This window comes from Phaseolus vulgaris, chromosome 11 (assembly GCF_000499845.2).
Source record: "Phaseolus vulgaris cultivar G19833 chromosome 11, P. vulgaris v2.0, whole genome shotgun sequence".
Lineage (NCBI taxonomy): Eukaryota > Viridiplantae > Streptophyta > Magnoliopsida > Fabales > Fabaceae > Phaseolus > Phaseolus vulgaris.
In genome coordinates, this window is record NC_023749.2 from 36,491,273 (window position 1) to 36,515,541 (window position 24,269).

The 24,269-nt window shown below is 27.9% G+C and overlaps 1 protein-coding gene across 7 annotated transcripts; it reads right to left on the reverse strand.

Annotated features, from left to right (window-relative positions):
• Nucleotides 1–6,498: 6,498 nt before the first annotated feature.
• Nucleotides 6,499–11,474, reverse strand: LOC137827001 (calcium/calmodulin-regulated receptor-like kinase 1). 7 transcript variants are annotated; one of them, XM_068633176.1, is made up of 8 exons: nucleotides 11,076–11,474; nucleotides 9,760–10,132; nucleotides 9,069–9,222; nucleotides 8,486–8,615; nucleotides 8,220–8,305; nucleotides 8,066–8,137; nucleotides 7,687–7,887; nucleotides 6,499–7,077 (listed from the first exon to the last, which is right to left on the reverse strand). In XM_068633176.1, the coding sequence occupies exons 2-8, from the start codon at nucleotides 10,074–10,076 to the stop codon at nucleotides 6,727–6,729; spliced, it is 1,311 nt and encodes a 436-aa protein (XP_068489277.1). In that variant the 5' UTR covers nucleotides 10,077–10,132; nucleotides 11,076–11,474; the 3' UTR covers nucleotides 6,499–6,726. The 7 variants fall into 7 exon arrangements, with proteins under 7 accessions (XP_068489277.1, XP_068489287.1, XP_068489327.1 ...); XM_068633186.1 differs by lacking the exon at nucleotides 11,076–11,474 and adding an exon at nucleotides 10,918–11,044; XM_068633226.1 differs by lacking the exon at nucleotides 11,076–11,474 and adding an exon at nucleotides 10,972–11,005.
• Between the last annotated feature and the right edge of the window lie 12,795 nt (nucleotides 11,475–24,269).

Here is a 24,269-nt window from a genome sequence, read left to right on the forward strand (position 1 = left end):
GTTTTTTTAAAGGAATCAAGCAGTTGGCTATAATTTTCAAAATTAACATAAACGTTTGAACTTACACTAGATTCAAAATCTTCATTTGCCATTAAACACAAATTGGCTTCCTCATCATCCTTTGATGAAGAACTTGAGGACAAATCATCATTGTTCTGTCCAGCTATGTATACTTTTCTTGCTTTGCCTTTCTTCTCATATTTCCTTTCAGCCCTTTTCTCTTTGCTTACAGTGCTTGGAAATTTAGTCTTGATGTGTCTTTGTTTTCCACATCCAAAACAAGTATAATTTTAGAATTAAAATTAGTTATTTTCTTTTTATTATACCAATTTGATGGTTGTGTTTCGTCCATACTTTTCTTTTTCTAGAACATGCCAAATTTCCTTGTGAGTAGGTTCAGAGTTTCACTATCACTTGAGTCACTAGAGTCTTGATCAATCTTTTGTGTTGCAACTTTTAAAGCAATGCTTTTCTTCATTCTCTTGATCATTCAGACTTCATCTCAAGCTCATGCTCCCTGAGCTTTCCGAACAAGGATGTAGTGGTCAATGTAGTCAAGTCCTTTGATTCTGAAGTGGCAATGACCCCATGTTGATGTGAGTTGATTTTAGATAGTTCCATTTTAGAGGTGACATTTTACTTATGATTGATATTTTAACAAGTATATGGTGAGACCTAGGGAAGATCCCCACTGGACACGAACTTAACCAAGTGGTTAAGTAAGTGTGAAGGTTCATTTCCAAAGGCAAAGAGGAAAAATCAAGATAAGGTGATAGTGATGATGCATTGCGAAAATTGAAAGACATGAAAGGAAACAATCAAGATGGCCACCGCCAAATTCTAAATCGAAAAACAACACAAGTACACAAAGGAAAACCGAATTATAAAAAGTATAGGAATACAAGAATAAAGTGGCGTAATGGAAATGAAGGAAAAGGATGGAAGAAGAAAGCTTATGGTGTGAATTGAGAAGGGAAATGCCACTTGGAGTATGGTTTCCTCCAAGATGAGTGTTGAGGGCCGCCACTTGAGAGCTCTCAACTCACTCAAGATAAGACCTAATGCTTAGAGTAACCAAGCCTCACACAATTTGTGTAGAGTCTTCCTTCTTCTATAAAATTCAACATGAAAATACATGAAGTAAGGCACCCTATTTATAGGAATGGGTGTCTTGGAAAACAAGATGAGCAAGGATAGGATGGTAAATGTGTGAGGGGGCTGCCTTTAGGGTTTTACCAAGTCAAAAAACCACAACTTAGGCAACTTCTTCTAGAAACTAGGTAAAAAAACAAGCTAAAATGGTAATTGCACCCCCTATTATGCTAAAGGCACCTATTCTAGCCTATCTTGCTATTTGGACCCCTAAAGTGAGCCCAATTTATTTAAAACTTATTTTATTCTTAAGAAGACTAGAACGAACATTTGATGTTCTGGTTTTTGCCTATTTCTCCTTCTAGTGAGGTCTGCTAGATCCTTGGTGAGGTCTTCACTTGAAAGTTGAGATGACTTCTCATAGTGTGAATGGTAATTTGAGTCCTTGGTCATCTCCTTGTTGGCTTGGATTGTATCACATGTTCTGTCCAAGCATTTTAAGATCTTGATGTTCAACTCTTCTCTTTCAAAGACTTTCTCTAGACCAATAAGATTATTTACTATGTGAGTAAATCTCTTCTACACATCTGAGATGGTTTCATCCTTCAACATCCTAAAAACCTTGTATTCTTGGATCAAGACATGCTTCCTTTCCCTTTTTACATATGATGTGCCTTCATGGGTCACTTCAAGGATGTCTCGTGTCTCATTTGCTAAACTTTAAACCCTAAACCCTAAACCTTGAAATTGTTTTACATGAAATAAAAATTAAAAGAAAGAAATGTAGAAAAGGCATTACACAGCGATTTTGTTAGCACTTTGACAGCGGTTCTATAACCGCAATCTATTAGCACGTAGTTTATTCCATTGGGGTATAGATGGTAGTTCTATAACCACCATTTATAAGTCACATCTAGACGACAATTCTTTCATAACCGCAATGTATAACAAAAGTCAAGTATGGGTATATAGAGTGTCAAAAAGGGTATAAACGACGGTTATGGTCAAAATCACCGTTTATACGCTTTCAAACTCTGCTAAAATAGTCTAAATGGGTTGATGTATAGACGGTGGTTATGGTCGTAACTGCCTTCTATTATGGTCATTTTTTTGTTCATTTTGTTTTATGCATTTTCCCTTCTTAATTAACTTATTCATTTAAACACACTCAATCAGATACATAGATTCAGACACATTCATTTAAAGACGCAAATCATATAAATAGAATTTAGAGTTTAGAAATATATATATATATATATATATATATATAAAATGTATTACAATCATTAATACATATTCTTACACTATTTATTAGTTATCCTAAAGTTATAGGAATTAAGGAAATATGTGGTCTTATATTTACGATTAGGTAGAGTTTTTTTCTTTGGAAGCATATCCTTCAACAACTAAAGCAGTTTAGGGTTTAGGGTTTAGGGTTATCAGCAATTATCTTTCGTACTCATCACTTATGCGAACGGAGTTAATCCAATCTCAACCCATTATGTTTTGTAATGGTCATTGAGGTATTCGCTAATGTGTGTGAAATCTCACGTTTTTATTATAGGTATGAACTTATCCCATTTGAGAATATTCACTTTTATTATAATTTAATAGTACATAACTTTAATCAACATTCCTTATATTTAACGAAATTTCGGCAGAAATTCGCATTGGTCTTCAGGTGGCACGAAATGAAAGTGGTGACACGAAATCTCCACAATCAAATATGCACCCAAAGAACAATATGAAATGCTATAAACCAAAATTATGTAAAATATATGGCATATCAATTACAAGTTGCATACTACTAAACTAATAAAAAGTGGTTGTTCTTCTCAAACTGTCCACCTGGACAATTCAAGACTCAATACAATTACTGTCACTACAACATCCTCTGCCTTTTAAAAAATATTTTAAAAAAAATTACAATTGGAGGAGTAATACATAAATGCTTGTATTAAATCTCAAACGGAAAACTAAGGGTCTCTCACGGGAAACAATTGTCGAGGGTCGAACATCCCATACTCAATGCCAACACGTATCAAAAAATTATAAATATATGTGCAATATAAAACTAACAACTTTAATCATACATACAATTCAAATTAATTATAAATCATTAAATTATTTATAAAACAATATGATGAGAATCAAAAAGATGTTATCAATAGAAGAAATGGACAAGGGTCAAAGCATTTAAAGTTCTTCTTATTAGTCTTTGCAAAAGATGAGGCTCAAGCCCAAGAAAGCCCAAGTCCAAAACCATGAGGGGCAAGGCCAAGCATTAAATAAAAGAGCATCATTTGAATTACTTTTGTATAGTTGTAGGAGGTGTGGATATTAAATAAAGGAGTGTGAAAATGTAAAATAAAGTCACATTGTCCATGTGACTTAGGAGAGTAGGTGTAGGTGTAGTTTTTAGGAGGTGTCATAGTAGAAAAAGGTCACACCTCCCATGTGACTTGTTTTTTGTGGGAATTTCAAATGAGTTTCATTTGAATTTTCCCACCTATTTTTCAGCACCCTCACACTATAAATAGAGGTGTGGGCTCTTGTAAAATTCAGAATTGGAAATTTGATATAGAGAAACTCTACTCATTTGGAGAGAGATTTGTGTGAGATTTGAATCTCCTTGCTTGGTCTCATCTTGTGAGCTATTGGAGAGCTTCAAGTGGCGGTTTCCTTCACTTATCCTGGAACAATTCCTCCAAGTGGCGTGATGTAGTTCCAATTCTCCATTCCAGCCGAGCTTCATTCCATAAGTTTTCATTCCTTTCATCTCCAATTTCAATTTCAATCGGTAGTTTAGTTTTCCTTTAGTGTTCTTCATCTTTCCACCGATTGATTTTGTGTTCTTAGCTTGTTCTTCAATTTTCTGTTCGGTTCCTTGTGTTATTATTTCATTTGTGTTTAGTAATCTTGATCCATGGATGTTTACAAGGAGATAGCACTCTTGTTGAGTTCGGATCATCATTTTGGAAGGCTATGTCTCCATTAATGACTCCTTAAGCTTCCTTGAAGTCCAATTCTGTTTTCAACATTCTGTTTTGTTGATGTATTTTCGTTTTCATTGTTTAAGCACTCTTTGATCCTTGAATTGTTGTTTTCATTTTCATATAATGTTGTGTTCAAGAGTTTAAAAGTGTCTATGTTCAATCCAACTCATATCACAATATTAATTTGATTACAATCTAACTAATTAATAATTCTATTATAACAATTAACATAATATAAATAAACAAATTATAAATTATTAATAATTACAATTAACATAATATAAATTATTAATAATTACCTAAAAATTATAAATACTAAAATATACAAATTATAATAAATAATAAAACATTTTAAAAAATAAAAATAACATCAACCTCAAGGTGATGGCAACGACATTGGTGGAGGGTAACATTGGTGGCGGAGCGCGGTGGTGGAAGCAATAACAGAAATGAAAACAAAAACAATAGTGACGAAAGAAAACAAGAACCTAAAACAATGAATCAATGGAAGAATGAGCAATAAGAGTGGAGGAAGAATAAGTAGAGAACGAAAGTGGAAGAATTAGTAATGAGGGTAGGAAAAACTTATAAAGGCAATGAGTGAAGAGAACTTTGAAATGAAATGAAAATTGTTAGAAAAGTTTTCTGACTATTAGAGCAAAGTCTTGGTGGATGAGACCGAGGAAAAAGTAAATTTATGTCATGTGTTAGATATATGCCATGTGGTTGTATTTTCAAATTTTGGTAAATTGATATTTTGTATTATTTTTTTTCAAAATATTTTGCTTGAGAGACGTGGCAATACTTTCTGTTTGTTTGTGCTCCTTCAATGGTGTATATTATAGATTATGAGTAGTATAATTAAGAATATGTTTTGAAACTGTGTAATTTGAAAATGTATTCTTGATAGAATATTTTTACATTGCGTAATTTAAAATACATTATGAATTATATGAAAATTTAAAATATATTTTCAGATTTTAAAATTATATAATTTATAATATATTTGTTGATTGAAAATTTAAAATATATTTTCAGATTTTAAAATTATATAATTTATAATATATTTATTGATCTGAAAATATACTCCAAATTGTGCATTTGTTGATCTAAAAGTATTCTTCGCATTTGGAGCACATTTTCGGATTACGCAATCTAAATTTTTTCATAATGACTATCTTTTAACTTTTCCAAAGAAGAAACTATTGGTGTGCAAAAACTAGTTTTTCTTTTGTAATTTGGGAATTACTTCTTGCACCCAATAAAATTTGTACATCCACTTGATGTTTATGTGTAATGATAAAAATGTCCTTAAATAAGAGGGGTGCAAAAAAAATACATTATGGATTTCATTTTCTATAACACGTTTCTGGATTTGGATTTTCGGAACACTTTTGGTTTCTAAAATCTCTTTTCCATAATAATTTTTGGATTTTGTTTTCCAAAATGTATTTCTTGTATTCTGGAATTGCTTTTACAGAATAAGATTTTTATTTTTATTTCTATTCCAAAATTCCATTTCCGGAATACAGAAATTTATTCTAAATTTGCTTTTCCAGAATGTATTTTTTTAATTCAATTTTTTTTTGAAATGAAGTAAAACTTTATAAATTTTAAAATGCATGAAGAATTTGCCTTATAATTTAGGTTGTGTTGCTTCTTTCTGCACCTCCGTATGTTTTACAGTATACCATAAGTTTTATAATTCCAAAAATATGCTTTTGTAAAAAAGTTAAAATGTTTGATCATGAAGGTGTGTTTTTTTTTTTATATATTTTGGATTTTGTAACTGAGTGATTCTTTAGATTACACAATTCAAATTAGACAATCCATAACTTATCTCGGTTCCATAAAATATTGTGGATTAATCAATATATAATGTAAATTTATGTTATGAATTACGTATATTAGAAATATATTTCAGATTATATAATAAAAAAATATGATTTGATGATATTTTCTAGATTAATTGATAAATTCTATATTAGATAATCCGAAAATCTTTTCTTAGAAAATAATTCCATATGTAATTCGGAATGTAATTTTACTAAAAATTACTTCCAAATTCAACAAATCTAAAACACACTCTCAAATCATAATCATAAGTTAACTTTCGAGTAATTAAAAAAAAATTAAATAATGAAAAAAGGACAGCACAAACAACAGTAAGGAATGAGTGTAAGATAAAAGTGGAACACATATCAGAAACTATCCCTTCTCACCACATAATCACAAAGGACGGTAATGCTCCTAAAATACGTAAAGAATTACAAAAAAATCTTCAAAGGGTGAAAATGGGATGCTGGGATGACTCAGAAAAAAACAAAATAAGGTGATATAGATGACATTACCATTGAGTTTAATAATTATGCTTACATAATTAATTAGATTGTTGGTATGCTTTTTAAAATAATTCTTATAAAAATTAATGAATTTATTATAATTTGTGAAAAAGTTATCTTCCTCTTCACTTGGATTAGTGAAAGCACTAGTATACAAATTTTGGTGTATCATTTCTGCAGGACAATGCAAAGAAAAAAAAAAGATGGAACACTTACACAAAAGTATACAAACCAAATCTACAACCATGTACATGCAAATCCAAAATAAAAAGGTGAAGTGTAACAAAAGAATGAGGTTAAGATAAAACAACATTGTACTCATCAGACACCTCTGTTGCATTATCCTTAGATTCTTCTCTTCTGTGGTCAGTGACTGAAACCATGGTCTCTAGCTGATCAGCATCAATGAAAACTTCATCTGTGGCTGACAAGGAATTTTTGTGATGATTCCCATGGTGCCTTGCTTTGAGGATTCTTGTTAGCACTTGCACAATATCCCTCATAGAAGGACGTTTATTTGGGGCACGGTTGATGCATTTGTAGGCTAGTGCTGCAACTTCATTGAGTTCCTTCACATCAAAGTTTCCTTGAAGGTGAGAATCCACAATCTCCTCCCACCCAACTTTTCCCTCGATGTTCATTGCTGCCTAATCATTCATCAATGACATTGGTTAGCCTAGAAAATGAATATGCAAGATGTGTTCAGTGAACAAAGGTAACAAGTTAACAACTATTTTTGACTTTGACATCTTTTCTTTCTTCACCATGACAGTTTCATTCGACCAATTCATCAGAAGACTTTTAATTTACAAAAAAAAAGTTAATAGCATTTTTTTAAGATAAAATTGATAATAGTTAATTACATGTGATTCAGAGGGACCATGATGATTCCTAACCACCTAATAGTTTCTTCTTAACAAATTCTAATTATTGAATTAGAAGGTGAAATCATTTACTGAAACAAAAAAAAATCATATATAAATTAAACACATTAATATCTTTAACCAGTATATTCATGTGAAGTAACCCTAATAGATTTCTTCAAAAGAAACAACCTAATTTTGAATGTTATCTCTTATTATTTACATACATATTAGGACTTAAGCTCAAAAAGAGAACCAGTTTAAAAAGACTAATTCATTAGACAAGAGACTCTAACTTTAGGAAACTCATTCTACTACTCCTAACAAAATACCTATGATTGTAACCACTAACAATTATTCTCAGTGTGGTTTGGAGGGAGAGAGAGGTCTTACAAGCTCAACATATTCCATAAGACCCTGTTGAGGGTTTCTGCCAGCTATAATTTCAAAGAGCAACACTCCAAAACTGTATACATCACTTTTCTTGGTGAATGTTCCTGAAGATATATACTCAGGGTCAAGATAGCCAAAGGTACCCCGAATAGCTGCATGTTTATCCACCTTCTCTTCTCTTGAAAGTCCAAAATCAGAAACCTGCTTGATTCAGCATTAACAACTATACATTAACAAGCATCCTGATTCCTAACAGCAATAAATGACCATGACAAGTTGCAATACTATTGAATAGTGTGTGTGTGTGTGAGTGTGTTTCTTGCAATTTGCAAGCTACTTTTTGTGTGATAAGTATGGTGGGTGAGTAACAAGAACATACCCTGGCTCGCATGGATTGATCCAACAGAATATTGGAAGATTTGATGTCTCGATGGATTACAGGGGGAACTGCCTGAGTGACAATACAAACAATTATAGCCTTATATCAATATATAAGTTATAGTTTGATTGGTTCAGATCACAAGGAAACCTACCCCATCATGAAGATACTCCAAGCCTCTTGCCACATCTAAAGCTATGTGAACCCTCAAATCCCAGCACAGTGCTTCATTCACATCACCTGAATATAGAGACAAGAAAAGCATATTGTTCAATCTATTATTGCACTTTCAATACACCAAATAATCAATTGGAAGGCAGACAATAATTCACTACTATTAAGTGAGCACATTCAGGGACCAAAGTTTGTATAGAAGAACAGTCTACACCTGTCATACAAAAGGAGAGATAGATGACTTACTACCATACAAGTGGGATGCCAAGCTACCCTTACTCATGTATACATATACAAGTATATGTTGCCCCTTTTCTGCACAATATCCAACCAAATTCACCAGATTTCTATGGTGTAACCTTCCCAGCAACATGACCTGAGAAAAAGTACAACATTAAAGGTTGCAATTGGAAATTACCCTGGAGTAAAAAGAAAGGTAGAGCAGAAAATGAATGAATATGATAAGGACTGTAAAACTGCTATATCATCAATTATTCTAAGAGTCCTTAACTTCAGCTAAAAGGAAACATGCCTTTTTCGTCACTAACTAACTGATTATCTGAAATAGCACAGACAAAAACAATATATTTTTTTCCAATTTAGGATATGGAAATAGTCTTATTTTTAATATTGTAATTTTCCAAAATGATATTTATACATGAATACCAATCTACATTAGTCCTATATTTTTCTTCAGCAGTCTGACTTCATGAATTTTCTCTGGTTACCAAATATCTAACACAATTGGCCCTGAAGTTTATGCCTTGAAACACAGCATAATTCTATCAGTGGTGTGGCCAAGTAATGGAAAATAACATTGGCAACCTACCTCTGTGTGAAATTCTTTCTCCCCTTGCTTAGAATTAGTTGCAAGAACTTTAACTGCAACAGTCTCACCAGTAGACATCTGAGCTTTATAAACAGGACCAAACGCACCTTGTCCTATGACTGTTGTAAAATTATGTGTTGCTTTCTGCAAATCCCTGAAGCATAAAGAAAACATTCAATACAAAGAATGACAAACGCAGTCTAGCATTTTGAATTTCACTTGGTTACAATATGTAATCACTAAAAAGTAAACATTTCCAAACAAAATAGTTACGTTTTGGCTTATCTTAAAAAAGACATATATGATAAGTTAAAACTTAGGTTTGCATATGCATTTATATAGCAGATGCATACCAAGCATGAGTTCAAATGGCCATTACTAAATCCCAATCAAGCATCTATTTTAGCAAGTACAATGCTTAGTGGTATTAAAACTAAGGCTCCAAAAGGCATCTTTTACTTTGTTTGATGTCAAACTGTTTCAGCCTCATAACTTGAGACTATTTCTCATTGAAGTATACAAATCATGATTCAAGAAAATGCAATGCAAGTTTAACGGAGCATTTCATATTCCATTCTGAGAAAATAAAGAGAAAATTATTGTTTTTAGACTCAAGCAGACTAAAATAGCTCATCCCAGAACAAAAAGAAAGGCAAATGAAGGCAACTTCATATAAGAAACAAACTCTTACTTGTATGCATATTCAGGTAGGCCAGATGCTGGGACCATGTTACTACTCTTCTTAAACCCCTCAAGCCAGAAGGGCATGCCATACCTTCCTGACTTTATGGGTGATTCTGGACCTAAGGTTGAGTCTGATAGAATGGTGCAAGAATCAGCACCATGTGTGCGGATTGGAATGGTAGCAGCCCTTCTAGAACTGCTATTGCCTATCTGTGAACGCTTCCGATGATACCTATGGCAGAAGAATGCAAAAATTGCCAAAACTAGTCCAATAACCACCCCTATGGAAACCCCAATAATCAGCCCTATTGACTCCTCTCTCATCTCCTCTTCACTTCTTTGCTATTGTTCCCTGTTGATCATCCAATCCATTGATAGGCCTGCCATGAGATACATCAAGCACACAACAACCATGGTTAATATTTAATAACATGAGATCAGTAATAGTTAATCTTGAAACTTGATTCATATTACATGGGATTTCAGTGCCCTCAATAAATTCTGTTAAATACATTGTTAAAAACCACAACACTGAGCCAAAATTTAAAAGCTACAGCTTGGCATAACTGTGTTGAATAATAAAGCAAATTGTCAAAAAGAATAAATGAATGATTTAAGATAATAACCCAGCTTGTCAATCCGAAAGGTCAATTAATCAAAATCACAATTATACAGAAATCAAGGAATGGCATCGAAGACCAAAAAAAGGAGAAGCAGCATAATGAAAAAATAAATACACAACACAAATGGAGTTGAATTCAATATTTTACCCCAAGTGAAATATGCACATTTTCTTTTCTTTGAATTCTTTGTACAAGAAAAATCTTACTGTGCGAATAGAAAACACAAGAAAAAATTGAGATTTATGAAAAACGACTCAACCCTTTGATCAAATCCAACTAAGGCATACACTGGCTTTAAACAAAATTCTTTTCTGGTTTTCCACAATGAGTGCCTTTTCAAAAGCTCCATCCGAAACTAAATGAGAGCATCTCACATTGGAGATATTCAAACTGTGATTCGCCATGTTGCAAAAAAATCAACCTTTTTTCTAGACCCAAATCTAGCCTTAAATCAAATAAAGATAACTATTTCCCTCCCCAGAAAATTCTTCACAACCAAACAAAACACATACAAAAGAGAAACAGAGGGAGGGAGAACAAACCCATTGAGCAATGAAACATCAGCAAGGAATAACACTAACACAAAACACCCTTACAGAAAATATTGGCCGACAGATAAAAACACCGACAGCAATAACTTTAGGCCAAAAAAACAGACATGTTGTAGAAAAACGCGTACCACGTTGGACCACAAACTCACCTGTTCATACAAGGTAAAAAACAAACAGAGGTAACCCTGAGACAGTCCCATGCTTTATTTTAGCACAGAACTCCGAAAACAACAGTGTGGCAGTGAGAAGGATAAAAAAAGTGAAGCTAATGTGAGAGAGAAGAATTGAAGAATCTGATGAAGGTGGAGCAAGAGTTGTTGTTACAACAACAAAAGCATAAAGTGCACACACTCTTCGAGGGATGTTTGAACTTTGAACAAGGTGGACACGTGGGACCCTCACTTTGTTGTAGATTCAAACTTGATCATATGCTGAAGGACCATTTCTCTTCATTCATTGCTTTTTTTTCTTCTGAACAGCAATGATTGGCTCCACGCTGTGAACAAACCGCCCCAAAACTTTTGTGAGGGTTGTATGCATGTATCCTTGCAATGCCCACATCATCATAATATCAAGTTTGATTCTTGTTTACTTGTTTTGGATATGATACATGAAGTTCTCACTTCTGTTTCTTCATATTCATGCCACCTTGATGAGGTAAACTCGTGCCTGTTGAAAATTTTTCTGTTACCAATAATGCTAAATCCTCTTTTCAAAGCATTTTTCTTTAAAAGTGTTTAAAGAGTTATCCTTTACAAAATTTATCATTATTATAAAATTGAACAAAAAAAAAACAATATGCATTAGTTTATCATTGAAAGATAATTTACTGCTAACTAAGAAGAGTTAGAGAAATCTGACAGGACAAAAAAACTTATTTTTTTTCTGAATTAAAACTTGTTACATGATTTGTAGAAATCACATGTATTAATTTTTAACTGGAGACTTGCATGAATATTAGAGATAATCAGTTAAAGTAAAAAGAATAAGTTTTATTTCCATATTATATTCCAAAATGCATGCATGGGAATTAAAGATTGTGGAAGATGAGAATAGAAGTTATCAAGTAACTCTAACTGTCAACCTAACCCACCTAAATTACCAAATGTGATATGATATAAAGAGAAGTGAAGAATCCAAGTAAGAATTTAATTTGAGGAAGAAAACAAAATGAAGCTCACTTCTGACCTTCAAGAAAATGACTTTGGTCAATTCTTTAGACATTGATTAGTTAACTAAGATTTCAGGTCCATGCCTTGGTTAATGAAAAATAAAATAGACTTCTCCTTTATCTCCTACTCTGTGGTTTTCCTTGTGTGTGTGGTTTACCTATCTTTCTAGGGTTTATTTTAAGTTTTTAACATACCCTAATTTGCATACATCATTATTATTTTCATCACAATCATAATCATTTACAAAATAAACTTATAGTGTTTCACTGTGATAATCACCCATTAGGGTTTAAGAGATTGGAACCTAAAAAAATATGATGTAATAATTGTTAACAAAAAAAGTTGTGATTTTTCCCTCAATTTTGGAACTTGGGTTGGCCATTTCACTTCATTGAAAGGGCATTTCAATCAAACCCTCTTTATGTATTAACATTGACAAAGATTTTGTGAATGGTTCTTGGTGGTGTACACGTCTTTATGTGCATTATTTCTGCACTTTTGTTATTCAAATTTTCAATGTATATAGAATATTTATATGGTATGGAGGTGCTTTTCACGAAGACAAACATAAAAGAATAAAAAAATATATATATTCATGATAAGTAGATGCTTGGATTAAATAAATACCGTGTTTTGAATGAAATTTTGATAATAGAAAATAAATTATTTTAACTAAAAACAAATAATGTTTTTTAAAGTGATTTTAGAAATAGAAGAAAACCAAATTGCTAACCTAAATTGACTATTAAAAACATTTTCATTGCTGTTTTTATGAAATTAGTTTTTTTTTAAGTGCCGAAAAACGTAAACTTCACACGTCGTATATAAAATAACAAAAATTGAACATGAAAAAGAAATAACTAGATTTTCTTAAAAGATACATGTAGAAAATATAAATAAATAAATAAATAAAAAAGTTTCGTTATTGAACATGAAATAAAAATAAAATCTACTTTCTTAAAAAGCTTTTTTACTTTACATTAACACCATAATAAAAAAAACATCCTAGAGTGCAAAGTGTATATTGCAAATTGCATTTATAAAAGAAGTATCATATCAATATAGTCTAACTTTAGATCATACAACGAAACTTTTAAATAATTTTTATTTATTATTTGGTTTTTTTCTTTCTATGATTCTAAATAAATGTTAAGAGAACATTCTTAAAAAAAAACACACACAATTCTCACCATTTAAAAATTATTTTATATATATTAATAATTTTTTTCTAAAATAAAATCTAATTTAATCAATATAATGACTAATAATTTTTTATCTCTAAAATTAATTTTTATTTAATATTTTTTTAGTGTCTATATATTTTTAAGTTGATAATTTTTTTAAATAAATTCTTTTTATTTTAATTAAAGAAATTACTTAACATTATTTTGAATTAAGATAGAGGAAGATTTTTAAAATTATTGTAAGAAGTCTCTGACATAATTAAGTGAAAAGAATGCCACGTCCATGTTTAAGAATTGAATATATAATTAGTCACATGTTGTGAGTGCGACAAGCTTAATAAATTGCACAAGTGGTGGAAAAGGAGAATTTAAATGTTAGTTATTTAAAGTATCTTAAATAATTTATTTAAATAACTTAAAAAATAGTTTGAAAAATATAAGAGTGATTATTAAGTAATTTGTTTAAAAAAAATTACAGTTTTAAAATTATAAATCGTTTTAACCAGTTACTTTAACTAGTTTTTAACTTTAACATATTTAGTTCCTTCTATTATTATTTGTTATATTTTAATATTTTTATTATATTTTTTTACTTATTAGTACTTTTATTACATACATTTTAGTTTTATTGGGTTGTTTTCATTTTGTGTTTAGTTCAAATTAAAAAAAATAATATTATAAATTGACATAACTAATACTTCATTAATCATTAATGATGTTATATCAAAATTACACATAGTGAAAGGTGTAAAAAATCATTAGTGTAATAATGGTTTAAATTAAAAAATAAAAATTAAATTTTATTAATACTCATACATAAACTCATTTAAATAAAATTACTTGTCCAAATAAAAAAAAAGTGTATATAACTTTTAAAAAATACTAAAAAATATAAAATGATTTTTATTATTTTATAAAAAGCTAAAATTATAATTTATAATAATATATTTTTATTTAAAAAGATATAAACTTTATTTATATAATAAATCTTATACAACCTTTTATGTCATTTGATATTTATTAACTAGTTTACTAAACACTTTTAATTAAATAAATTGACTTGTGAGTTACTAGATAGCTTTTAAGAGCTACCAACCACTTTTGAATAAAAACAAAATCATCATATAAGCTTCATCATTTTTTCTGTCAATGACAAACTTTGTACTAATGAGCATTTTTTACAGCAACTTTATACTATAATTATATGAGGAAACTGTATTTTACATATATCCCATAAGTTATTATTTTTTATAGAAGTTGTTTAATTAAACTTACAAATAAACTATTTAACTAATAAAAAAAACTAATAAAGTATTTGCTAAAAAAATTTTATTAAAAGATTTTAGTTACACGCACTTTGAGGCCACGTTAGGAAAAGTTCATTTGGTAAATTGTAGATAACAAAATAAAATTTGATGTGTAAAATGATGTGTTTTAAACTTCTTCCTGGTGGTTATTAATTGACATTCTAATAATTTAATATTTTTTTTTTTTGTAATAAACAGAATATCTCACATATAAAAGAACATAGATAGTTCTAAAAAGTATAATAGTAAATAAGTCATTAAAAATTAAAAAAAATATCTATGATATTATTAGAATAATATTGGGCATACGATATGGATATTAGAATATGTACGTAAAAAAAATATATTTGAAGTGGTACTTTTTAATTATGAGAAAAACAGATTAAGAAAATGATTGTATAAGATAATTAAGCTTTAAAAGTAATTATATTATTAGATCTAAGAAGATTAGACAACTATTATTTTTTGAAAAGTGAAAGTGACAAAAGTTACCTCCTCAATTGAAAAAAAAATATGTAGCATTATATGATGGTTAAAACTTATAAAGAAAAATAAAATTATAAATTTAAGTGAGTATTTTTCACTTATAATTTACAAAATAGTTTAACGTACTAAGGAGAGATTAACAAATGTTCCTTAAAAATAATACATGTAGCTTTAGATAAATCTTAACATATATTTCTTTTTTACTTATTTTCGTATATATGAATTTATATATTTTAATTATTTATTTTCCTTTATATTTATAAAAATGAAAAAAATTACATGAAATAACAGTTTATTATGAAAAGGTTTATAATTCAAACAATGACAACTTATGAATAAGACGAAGACTTTCTATATCATCTCTAATTTAAACCAAAATAAAAATATATATACTTTATATGTCATTTAAATTTTTAATTTTCATAGACATTTACTATATTAATTCAAATTTAAACCGATATAAAAATTATTCACACTCTTCTCTTCAAACTGTAACATTTGTTTTTCCATTTGTAGCATATTTTAGAACCTGAAACACTCATATACTGTCCACTACGCAAACTTAACTTTGACTCATGTCCCTTTCTATGTTGTTATTTATTTAACAGATATAATAAGTAAACTTTCTATTTTGTCTAGATTAACTTGGGTTCTCAAATTGACATGAATTTTTTTTAATAATTATCAGAAAATGTCTTTTGTTTACTAATGTAAATTCTTTAAAACAGTTAAAAGAAAAGTAAAATTTAAAATAAAATCAATAGTTAACTTTTTAAAACAAAATATATATAATTTATTATATATATAATACTACAAAAAAATTATTAAATAAAAAATATTAAAAACAAAAAATAATTAATTATTATATTTATTAAATTAAATATTATTTTAGATACTAAAAAAATTATTCATATATAATTAACTATTATAATTTTAGCAACTAATTATTTAAATTTAAAAATTTGAAAGTAAAACATTGATAATTAATTAATTATTAATTTAAAAATTATTTATTAATAATAAAAAAAAATTCTATATTAATAATTTTTTTAATTTTTAAAATAAAATTTAATTTAGTTAATATAATAATTAATATTTTTATCCTTAAAATAAATTTTATTTAATTATTTTGTAGTAGTGTAATATCTTCTCCTACAAAATTTGTATTAATCTTTTCATTTAGTGAGAGATATTTTATTGTGTGCTTTATATGAACATGAATGGTAGCCACGTGTATATAACTTGAAGGCAAAAATAGCAAGTATAACATTGCATGAGCTTCAAGGAACCAGAAAATTATACTTTGTAGGGTCTTAGATACGTAGTGCATGCGCTATTCATCTACTTCAATCTTCATCTTCATAAGCTTCTTTTCTTTACTTAGAATTCAATAAATATGGTATTTCTTTTTTTCTTTCTTCTCATCATTTACGTCTGAAGCTATATGAATTTTTGGAGCAAAAAACTCTCTTATAATATTTATAAATTTTTATTTTTAAGTTATACCTAAACTATTTTCAACTTAAAAAAGTTTATATTTTTTTATACTTTTTTCTCATAGACATTCTTAAAAATAATCTTATCTAAAAGTGTATGACTTGTAAGCAACACTTTTTTTTTCTCCAACCACAAATTTATGTAAGTTTACTAATTTGATACTAAATTTTCTCACAATATTGTAAATAAAGAGTTTGGATTTTTCTGTCACATGTTTCCGTTTATTTCGTTATATTATACCTATTCGGAAAAAAAATAATAAACACTTTAAAAAATAAGAAAAAAAAAATTCTAATATCTTAATAAATAAATTGTTTTTAAGTTGTGCACAACTGATTTTAACTTATAATGAAACTTATTTAATCTTTTCTTTTCCTAAAAATATTTTGGAAGCAAACATACCCTTAATTATTAACTATTAACTATAATTATTACAGTGCGTATTAGCTGGACTCAATTTGAGCCCATAAACTACATGGTGGGCCAAGAGTCCGGAGAATAAATTGAAAATTTAGATCTTGACTACTAAAAAAGTAATCCATTATGATATCCACATACATAACCTTTTTCATGTTTTTTTTTTTAGTTTTAGTTTTCCCATTTTTTTAGTTTGATTTTTTAATACATGTTAAAGTAAATATTATTATATTAAGCTTGTGCAAAGGTTGGACAAATGTCATCATTGTGTCAACATTTTTTAATCTGTTTCTTTCTTTCTTTTAATTGGGTGTAAAAAGCATGAAGTGATTTGTTATAAGACAAATTCTCCTCTACTTTCTTACCTTAACCTTGCATCTTTATAATAATTTTTTATAATAATTATAAAAGGTAAATTTTAATTTTTAAATTTTTTTTAAATAATTTTAAATGAAGCATCACCTCACCTTTTTAAATAATCTCATACTTCTCTTTCGGTCACAATTATTTTATTTTTCTCCAACCACAATATTTTAATTTACTCCATAAAATAAATTCAGGTTACTTGAGGGTTTGAGTCTCTTATAGTTATAAGTTTTTTTTCTAGGCAATATTACAAAAAATCTATCAAGAAAATAATTATTGTTGTATTTGCAATGATTGTATGAAGTAGACTATATTGCAACTTGAAGCAACCCTTGTGAACCAAAATATTTTTCTATCGAAGAGAATTTTTATTTTTTTTTTAGTTTTGTACTTCATCCTTACACCTCATTGATTGTTTCTTCTGGATTTTGTGGTTTGCGGATTGTGGAATAAGTAAATGAAAACACAATCACTATTGATAAAAACAGTACAAAACTTATTTCAATCACCGACGTTCACCACTAACTATCATCAACCATCATCACAACCAACCATCACCATTTTGAAAATAAAGAAGAAAAAAAAACACTACATTATGCACCACACCTACCCACCCTGAAGAATATTATTAAAATTAAAAAAAATATAAAATTGAGTTTTATTAGAATTAAAAAAATATAAAATTGCAGGTAACAGAGCTACACGGAGAATTTGACATGTGATAATTAGTATAAAGTTGATAATTCTTAATCATATGATAATTTATTATTAGATAAATGTAAAAGCAATATTAACTGAATTCCTTCTTCATCATCTTTCCCCATGACACTTTCGTCTCGAGAATTTTTTCAACGACACAGATTTTTATGATGTAATTTTAAGCTTAATTAATTCTTCATGAAATATCTTTGAGATGACTGTCTCACACTTTTATAATTTTTGGCTTTACATGTAATTAACTAACGTAGTATTTATTTTCATTTTTCACAATATATTTGTTTTTGTTTTTAGAAATGTGACTTAAGCTATACATGTTTAAATATGAAAAATAGAGAAAAAAAAGGATGAAAATATGTTATTTAGATGAATAGGGGGAAAATTTAGGATGAAAAATATTGAAGAAAATAAAGATATAAGAACAATATGTATTACATTCAAGATAGCCCAAACATATAAAAATGATTCTGGGCTTTTATATTATATTGGGCAAATTCTTCCTACACCCAATCTTTTTTAACCTGCACCCTACACAGTTTTAAATTTCAAAAAATATCTTTCATTCCAGAAATGAAAATCCAGAATTAAAAATAATACATTCAAAAAAATAGATCCATAGAGAATATTACATTCTGGAAACAAAAATCTGAAACAAAAGTCAAAATCCCATTAAATCTCATTCTAGATAAGTAAATCCCTAATAAAAAAAATTCGTTCTGGAAAGAAAATCTATAAACATATTTTGGAAAAGAAGTCCAAAATGTATTTTTATATGTACCCCATTTTATTTAAGGGCATTTTCGTCTTTTTAAATTAAAATTGGGTGCATTGATATGGTGCAGGAAGCAATTGCCTTGTACTGAGCCTTGTGGGTTTTTCATAAATAATTAAGCACTGCTTTAGCAATTTCTTATTGCACCCCATTATTAATAACAGCGTCGTTAAAAGACAAAAAATAACCCTTTTCACTAGATCGCCACTGCACCTCATGCTTCGCAACACTCATTGAGAGGGAGAATAAGAGCTCTATAGATGTTTTCAAAAACTTGTTCCAAAAGTTATGTTTTGGAAAGAAAACTTGTTTTAAAAATCTCATTCTAGAAAGTTCGTTTTGAAAAAATATTATGTTCTTCAAAGTTTGTTCTGAAAATTCTATTATAAAAATCTTGTTATGAAGTGTATTTTATGTGTTTTGAAAAATATGTTTTAGAAAATTTGTTTTGTAATTTTTTCTGTGCTTTGAAAATTCTAGAAATCTTATTTGAAAAGATATTAAAACAGATAATCTAAAAATCACTTTTACAAAAGAAAAAATGATCATTTTACAAATTATGAGTGTATAGTTAGACATTATGGGGTGCAAGAAGAAAAAATTTTGTTTTATTTTTGGAAAGATTGTTCCAAAAAAATATCTTTGAAAACTTCATTCCGTAACATATTTCATATGTTCTATAAAGTTTATTCCGAAAAAATCATTCTGAAAGGTTCATTTTGGAGGATTTTATGTTTGATGTGGAGAGCTTGTTCCAAAAGTCCTGTTTTAGAATGTTCATTTTTAAATGCATTTCATGTATTTCGAAAAATATATTCTAAATTTTTTATTTAATGTGTTTTAAAAAGCGTGTTTCGAAAATTACCTTCTAAAAATTCCAGAAAGTTTGTTCGGAATGATTTCCAAAATAAATAATCTAAAAATCACTTTGATGAAATATAAAATGCTTATCTTAAAAATTGTGGGGTGTGAAGCTTAAAAATTATGGGAATAGAAAAGAAAGGGTGAATTATTTTTTATTTAAAAAATAAAATTAAATAAATTAAAATATTTAAGAGATATTTAAACTCGTATACGTGAAATTAATGAAACTCGGATAATTTATATTTATACAAAATGAAAATCTCTCTGATTGCTTTAATCCTCCTCAACTTGCACCCAAAAAGTTAAGTATTATAACTTATCGACTTAAGTTGACTTCATATAACTCATTGTCTACCAATGAGAACGGGACTAGTTAATCCTATAACCCAAACAATGATACTTTTAAAATCAAAACAAGATAATGATTAATTATTATAATTTTTAATAACTTAATTTTTTTTTTCATGAAAGATATGTAACTTTAACAAATTTATTTGATATAGATGTTAATATTATATTTTTTCAATTTATTTAAATTTTATTATTAATAATAAACTATTATATATAATAAAAATGTGAAACATTAAAATAAAATTATTGCTCCAAACATTAACTCTTTTTTTTAATTTTGTTTATGCAGATTCAACCCCAAACTTACAAGTAATTGAGGACGACAAACAAAACTAATAAAAAATTCTTAAGCAATCGACCAATCCTATCCATTTTTTAACTAGATACAAAATAAACTTAACACAAAGCATTACCATCCCTACATATTTTCAATGCACCAATAACTATACATTGACTATCATAATTTACCTTTTTAATTTGAACATATTATTAAATTAAACATCATTATTTTTATCAAGCACTAGCACATAATAAATGTTCCATCTCTTTAATAGGTGCTGTCACAACACAGAGCATATCACGTTATAAACGTTATTCTCTTTATTTGATGCCATCACAATCAAACTATCTGAACCATGCATGTAACAAAACCATTAGATAAAAGTGTTCATACTTAAATAGGTTAAAAAATTCCTTTATGAAGAATAGAATGGGAACATGCATTAGGTTATTGCTGATGAAACAGAATCAGTCAAACGTTAACTTTTCAGAAATTTAAAGTATTTGTGAAGACGTAAGAGGAATAGAGAATTATGTTTTCTAGAATGGTCACAACTTAAAAATATTAAAGAGAATGCACTTTTTAAAATGAACCTTATCCATTTTTCTTTTGCGCACAGAGACAACCCTTTACGACAGCTAACACGTACATCATATATTATTACACGTGGCTCAGAATCAAAATTCCACTTTGCTTGCATTTTCAAGAATAGGTTCTGTGTTTTTTTTTTTTTCAACTGCATGAAACATGGATATGACCTTGGAGGGATCAAGGGTCAAAATCAGTGTGCCTGTTTCTTTCAGTGGTCTATTTGGACGAACATAGTTTCAAGTTATTAAACCTTATTTAAATAATTTTTTCAGAAGTAACTTTAAATTCATATTTTGTTTTCTAGATAGTTTATTTTTTTTATTATTATTAAATTATAATTTTTAGTTCTTCATTACTAAGATACAATTATTATATACAAATTAAATCATATTTTAATAATATTTATCTTAAAAATTGATTGTACATTTTCAGTGATTTATTTTGTAGATATTCAAATAATAACTTGAGATCTTCATATAGTGCTAAGACCAAGTCAACTATACTATTTTATAATTCCAATTTTCCTATATTAATATCAAATGTCAATAATTAAATTTTTCAATAAAATTAGGATTATTTAAGAAAACACTTATTTATATATATATATATATATAAATCATGATTCGGTCTCATAATTATATATATAAAGGAATTCTTTATTTTATTTGGTATATTCATTTTACTTCTTAAAATACTATTTAATTTATATAAAAAAAATTATGCTTCATCCTGCCTATTCTCTCGTATTTTTCATATTATATATTTTTTTCCATATTTTTGTATGTTTTTATTTTATAATTTTTCTCTCTCTCTCTCCAATTGATTATTTTAAAAAAAGCTATTTTTAATTTGAATTTCTTAAATAATATCTCAAATTTAAATAAAATAACATATCAGCAAATAAATTATGTAAATAAGTATATATTAAAAATTATTAAATTTATAGTTAATATGCATATCTTAAAATAATAAAAATTATGGTAAAATTAAATTTTGACTTATTAAAATAAAATAAAAATAAAAATGTGGATAGATAATTTTTTGTTTTGATTTTATATATGTTTTATTTTTATATACGAACATTTTATATACATGTGATTAATTTTAACTTAATAAAATAAAATAACATATTAACGAAAGAAGATATTAAATTAGTTTTTAAATATTAGGGTTGACTAAATTGTAATACTTTAATTTATTATTCTAAAGTGATTTAAAAGGTTAATTTTTTATTAAAAACATTAAAAGTATATAAAATTATTTTTAAATGATTTAAGGGTTGATAGAGATGACTTTGTTATTAAGGTCGAGAATTTATCAGGTGAATTGAACTTTCAAAATTTTTGAAAACTTATGAAGAATTAGAATGGATTACCTGTTGAATTAAATTATTAAAGTAAATTACGTGCTCAATTTTAATAAATTAGAAAATATAGGTACAATATAAAAAAAATAAATTTAAATTTATAAATAGACATAAAAAAATGGAAGAATATTACATAATAATTTTTATATTGATTTAATTAACTTACTAGTGGAAATAATAAATTAAATTCCTATTTTAATATGTTAAAATAAACTGATAAAAATTATTTTAAAAACATCAAAAATTTCAATCTATTAAAAACTCGTTTTAACATATTAAAATATACTCTTACAACTATTTATGATTATAACAAATATCAATCATTTAAATCATAAAGTAATAAATTAAAACATCTTCTCCAGTTTTCTAGGACTTTGAATAAGAACATTTTAATGTATTGAAATTATCTTTTAACCATAAATTTTTTTACAAATTAAATAAATTTTCTTAAGCATTTATAGAGATGAACCTAGTCTCAAAGAAGAAAGACATATAAATCAAAAAGGACACAACATACACTATAAAACTAAGTCTTCAATGCTCAAAGCCTATTTAAGAGACTATTCATTAAATATAGAAGCACCAACAACTTCAACAGCCTTAGTCAACTCTAAGCCAATGACAATTATTTATAACCTTTTTTAAGAAATAAATATGTATTCTAGTGTTTGATTAGCGTCGGCTTAACAAATGGTTATAAAGTTTAGGGTTTAGGGTTTAGGCTTAACAAATGGTTATAAAGTTGCTTAATGTTGGATGCTTATAAAATCGACTCAACTAACATTAAAGTAATGTTAACTATTTTAAACTTTTTTAATAAATAAAATTATTTATATTAATGTTGGACTAAAGTCGGCTTAACTAATAGTAACTAAAATAAATATTAAAAATAACTAATATTAGTGTCGGTTTAATTGACGTTAATTTTATTTATTTATTTATATTTATTGAAGTTAACATCGATTAGACTGACACTAATTTTATTTATCTTATTATTTATTTGAATAAGCATCAATTGAGTCGATGCTAATATAATATATCTTTGATGTTTATTTAAGTTAATGTATTAAGTCATGCTAATTTATGTGTTGAAACCATGCACCTTCATGACAATAAATAAGAATTGTAAATTATTTTTAATCCAAAATGTCCAAATTTAATGATAACAAATCTCTTGGGTTATTTCTCTTTAACTTCCTTCAAAAAAATTCTTCATCCACAATCATCTCTTTCGCATACACTCATCTCCTTTATTTATACTCATCTCCTTCACATACACTCATCTCCTTTATTTGCACTCATCTTCTTCGTTCACACTCATCTCCTTTTCCTATAAATTATTTCCTTTATCCACACTATTTTAGTGTATAACTTTCTCAACAACTCCATTTTGATATTAAAAAAATATTGACTCCCTTTGAATTTTAATTGGATGAAGTATAAATTTATATATACTTATTCTTCTATAAAAAAAATTTCCACCTAAATAGATCTGGTTCTCTGCATCTGATGCAAGATGGAAAGGACATATGTGTTTGTATGCAAGAGAGTCAAAAGGAATGTTAAGGACATGATGGAGGATTCTGTTTTGATGTGTCTTATAACAGACCAATAGAGGTAGGGTGTATGCTGGTTCAGGGTTATGTGTAAGTCGAAGTTGTAAACTCCAACCAATCTAAGTGCGAGATGGACCCTGGCAAGTAGGAAGTTGGTTTCTGATAAAAGTGAGCTTAAAAGGAGCAAACAAGGGGAAGCCAAAGTCCAAAAAGGAGCGAATGGAAGATGCTGCATTGAAGTGATTAATTATGTGACAAGTGCTACAATCGTACCACTGCAAGCTGGGTAGAAGGAATGTCAATGAGGTGGTGGTATGGACGTCCTTCAGAAAGACAAGTGACACAAATGTTTAAATTAATATTATTTTTAAATGACACCTTAACGACTAAACCAATACTATATTATTTTCCATGTAT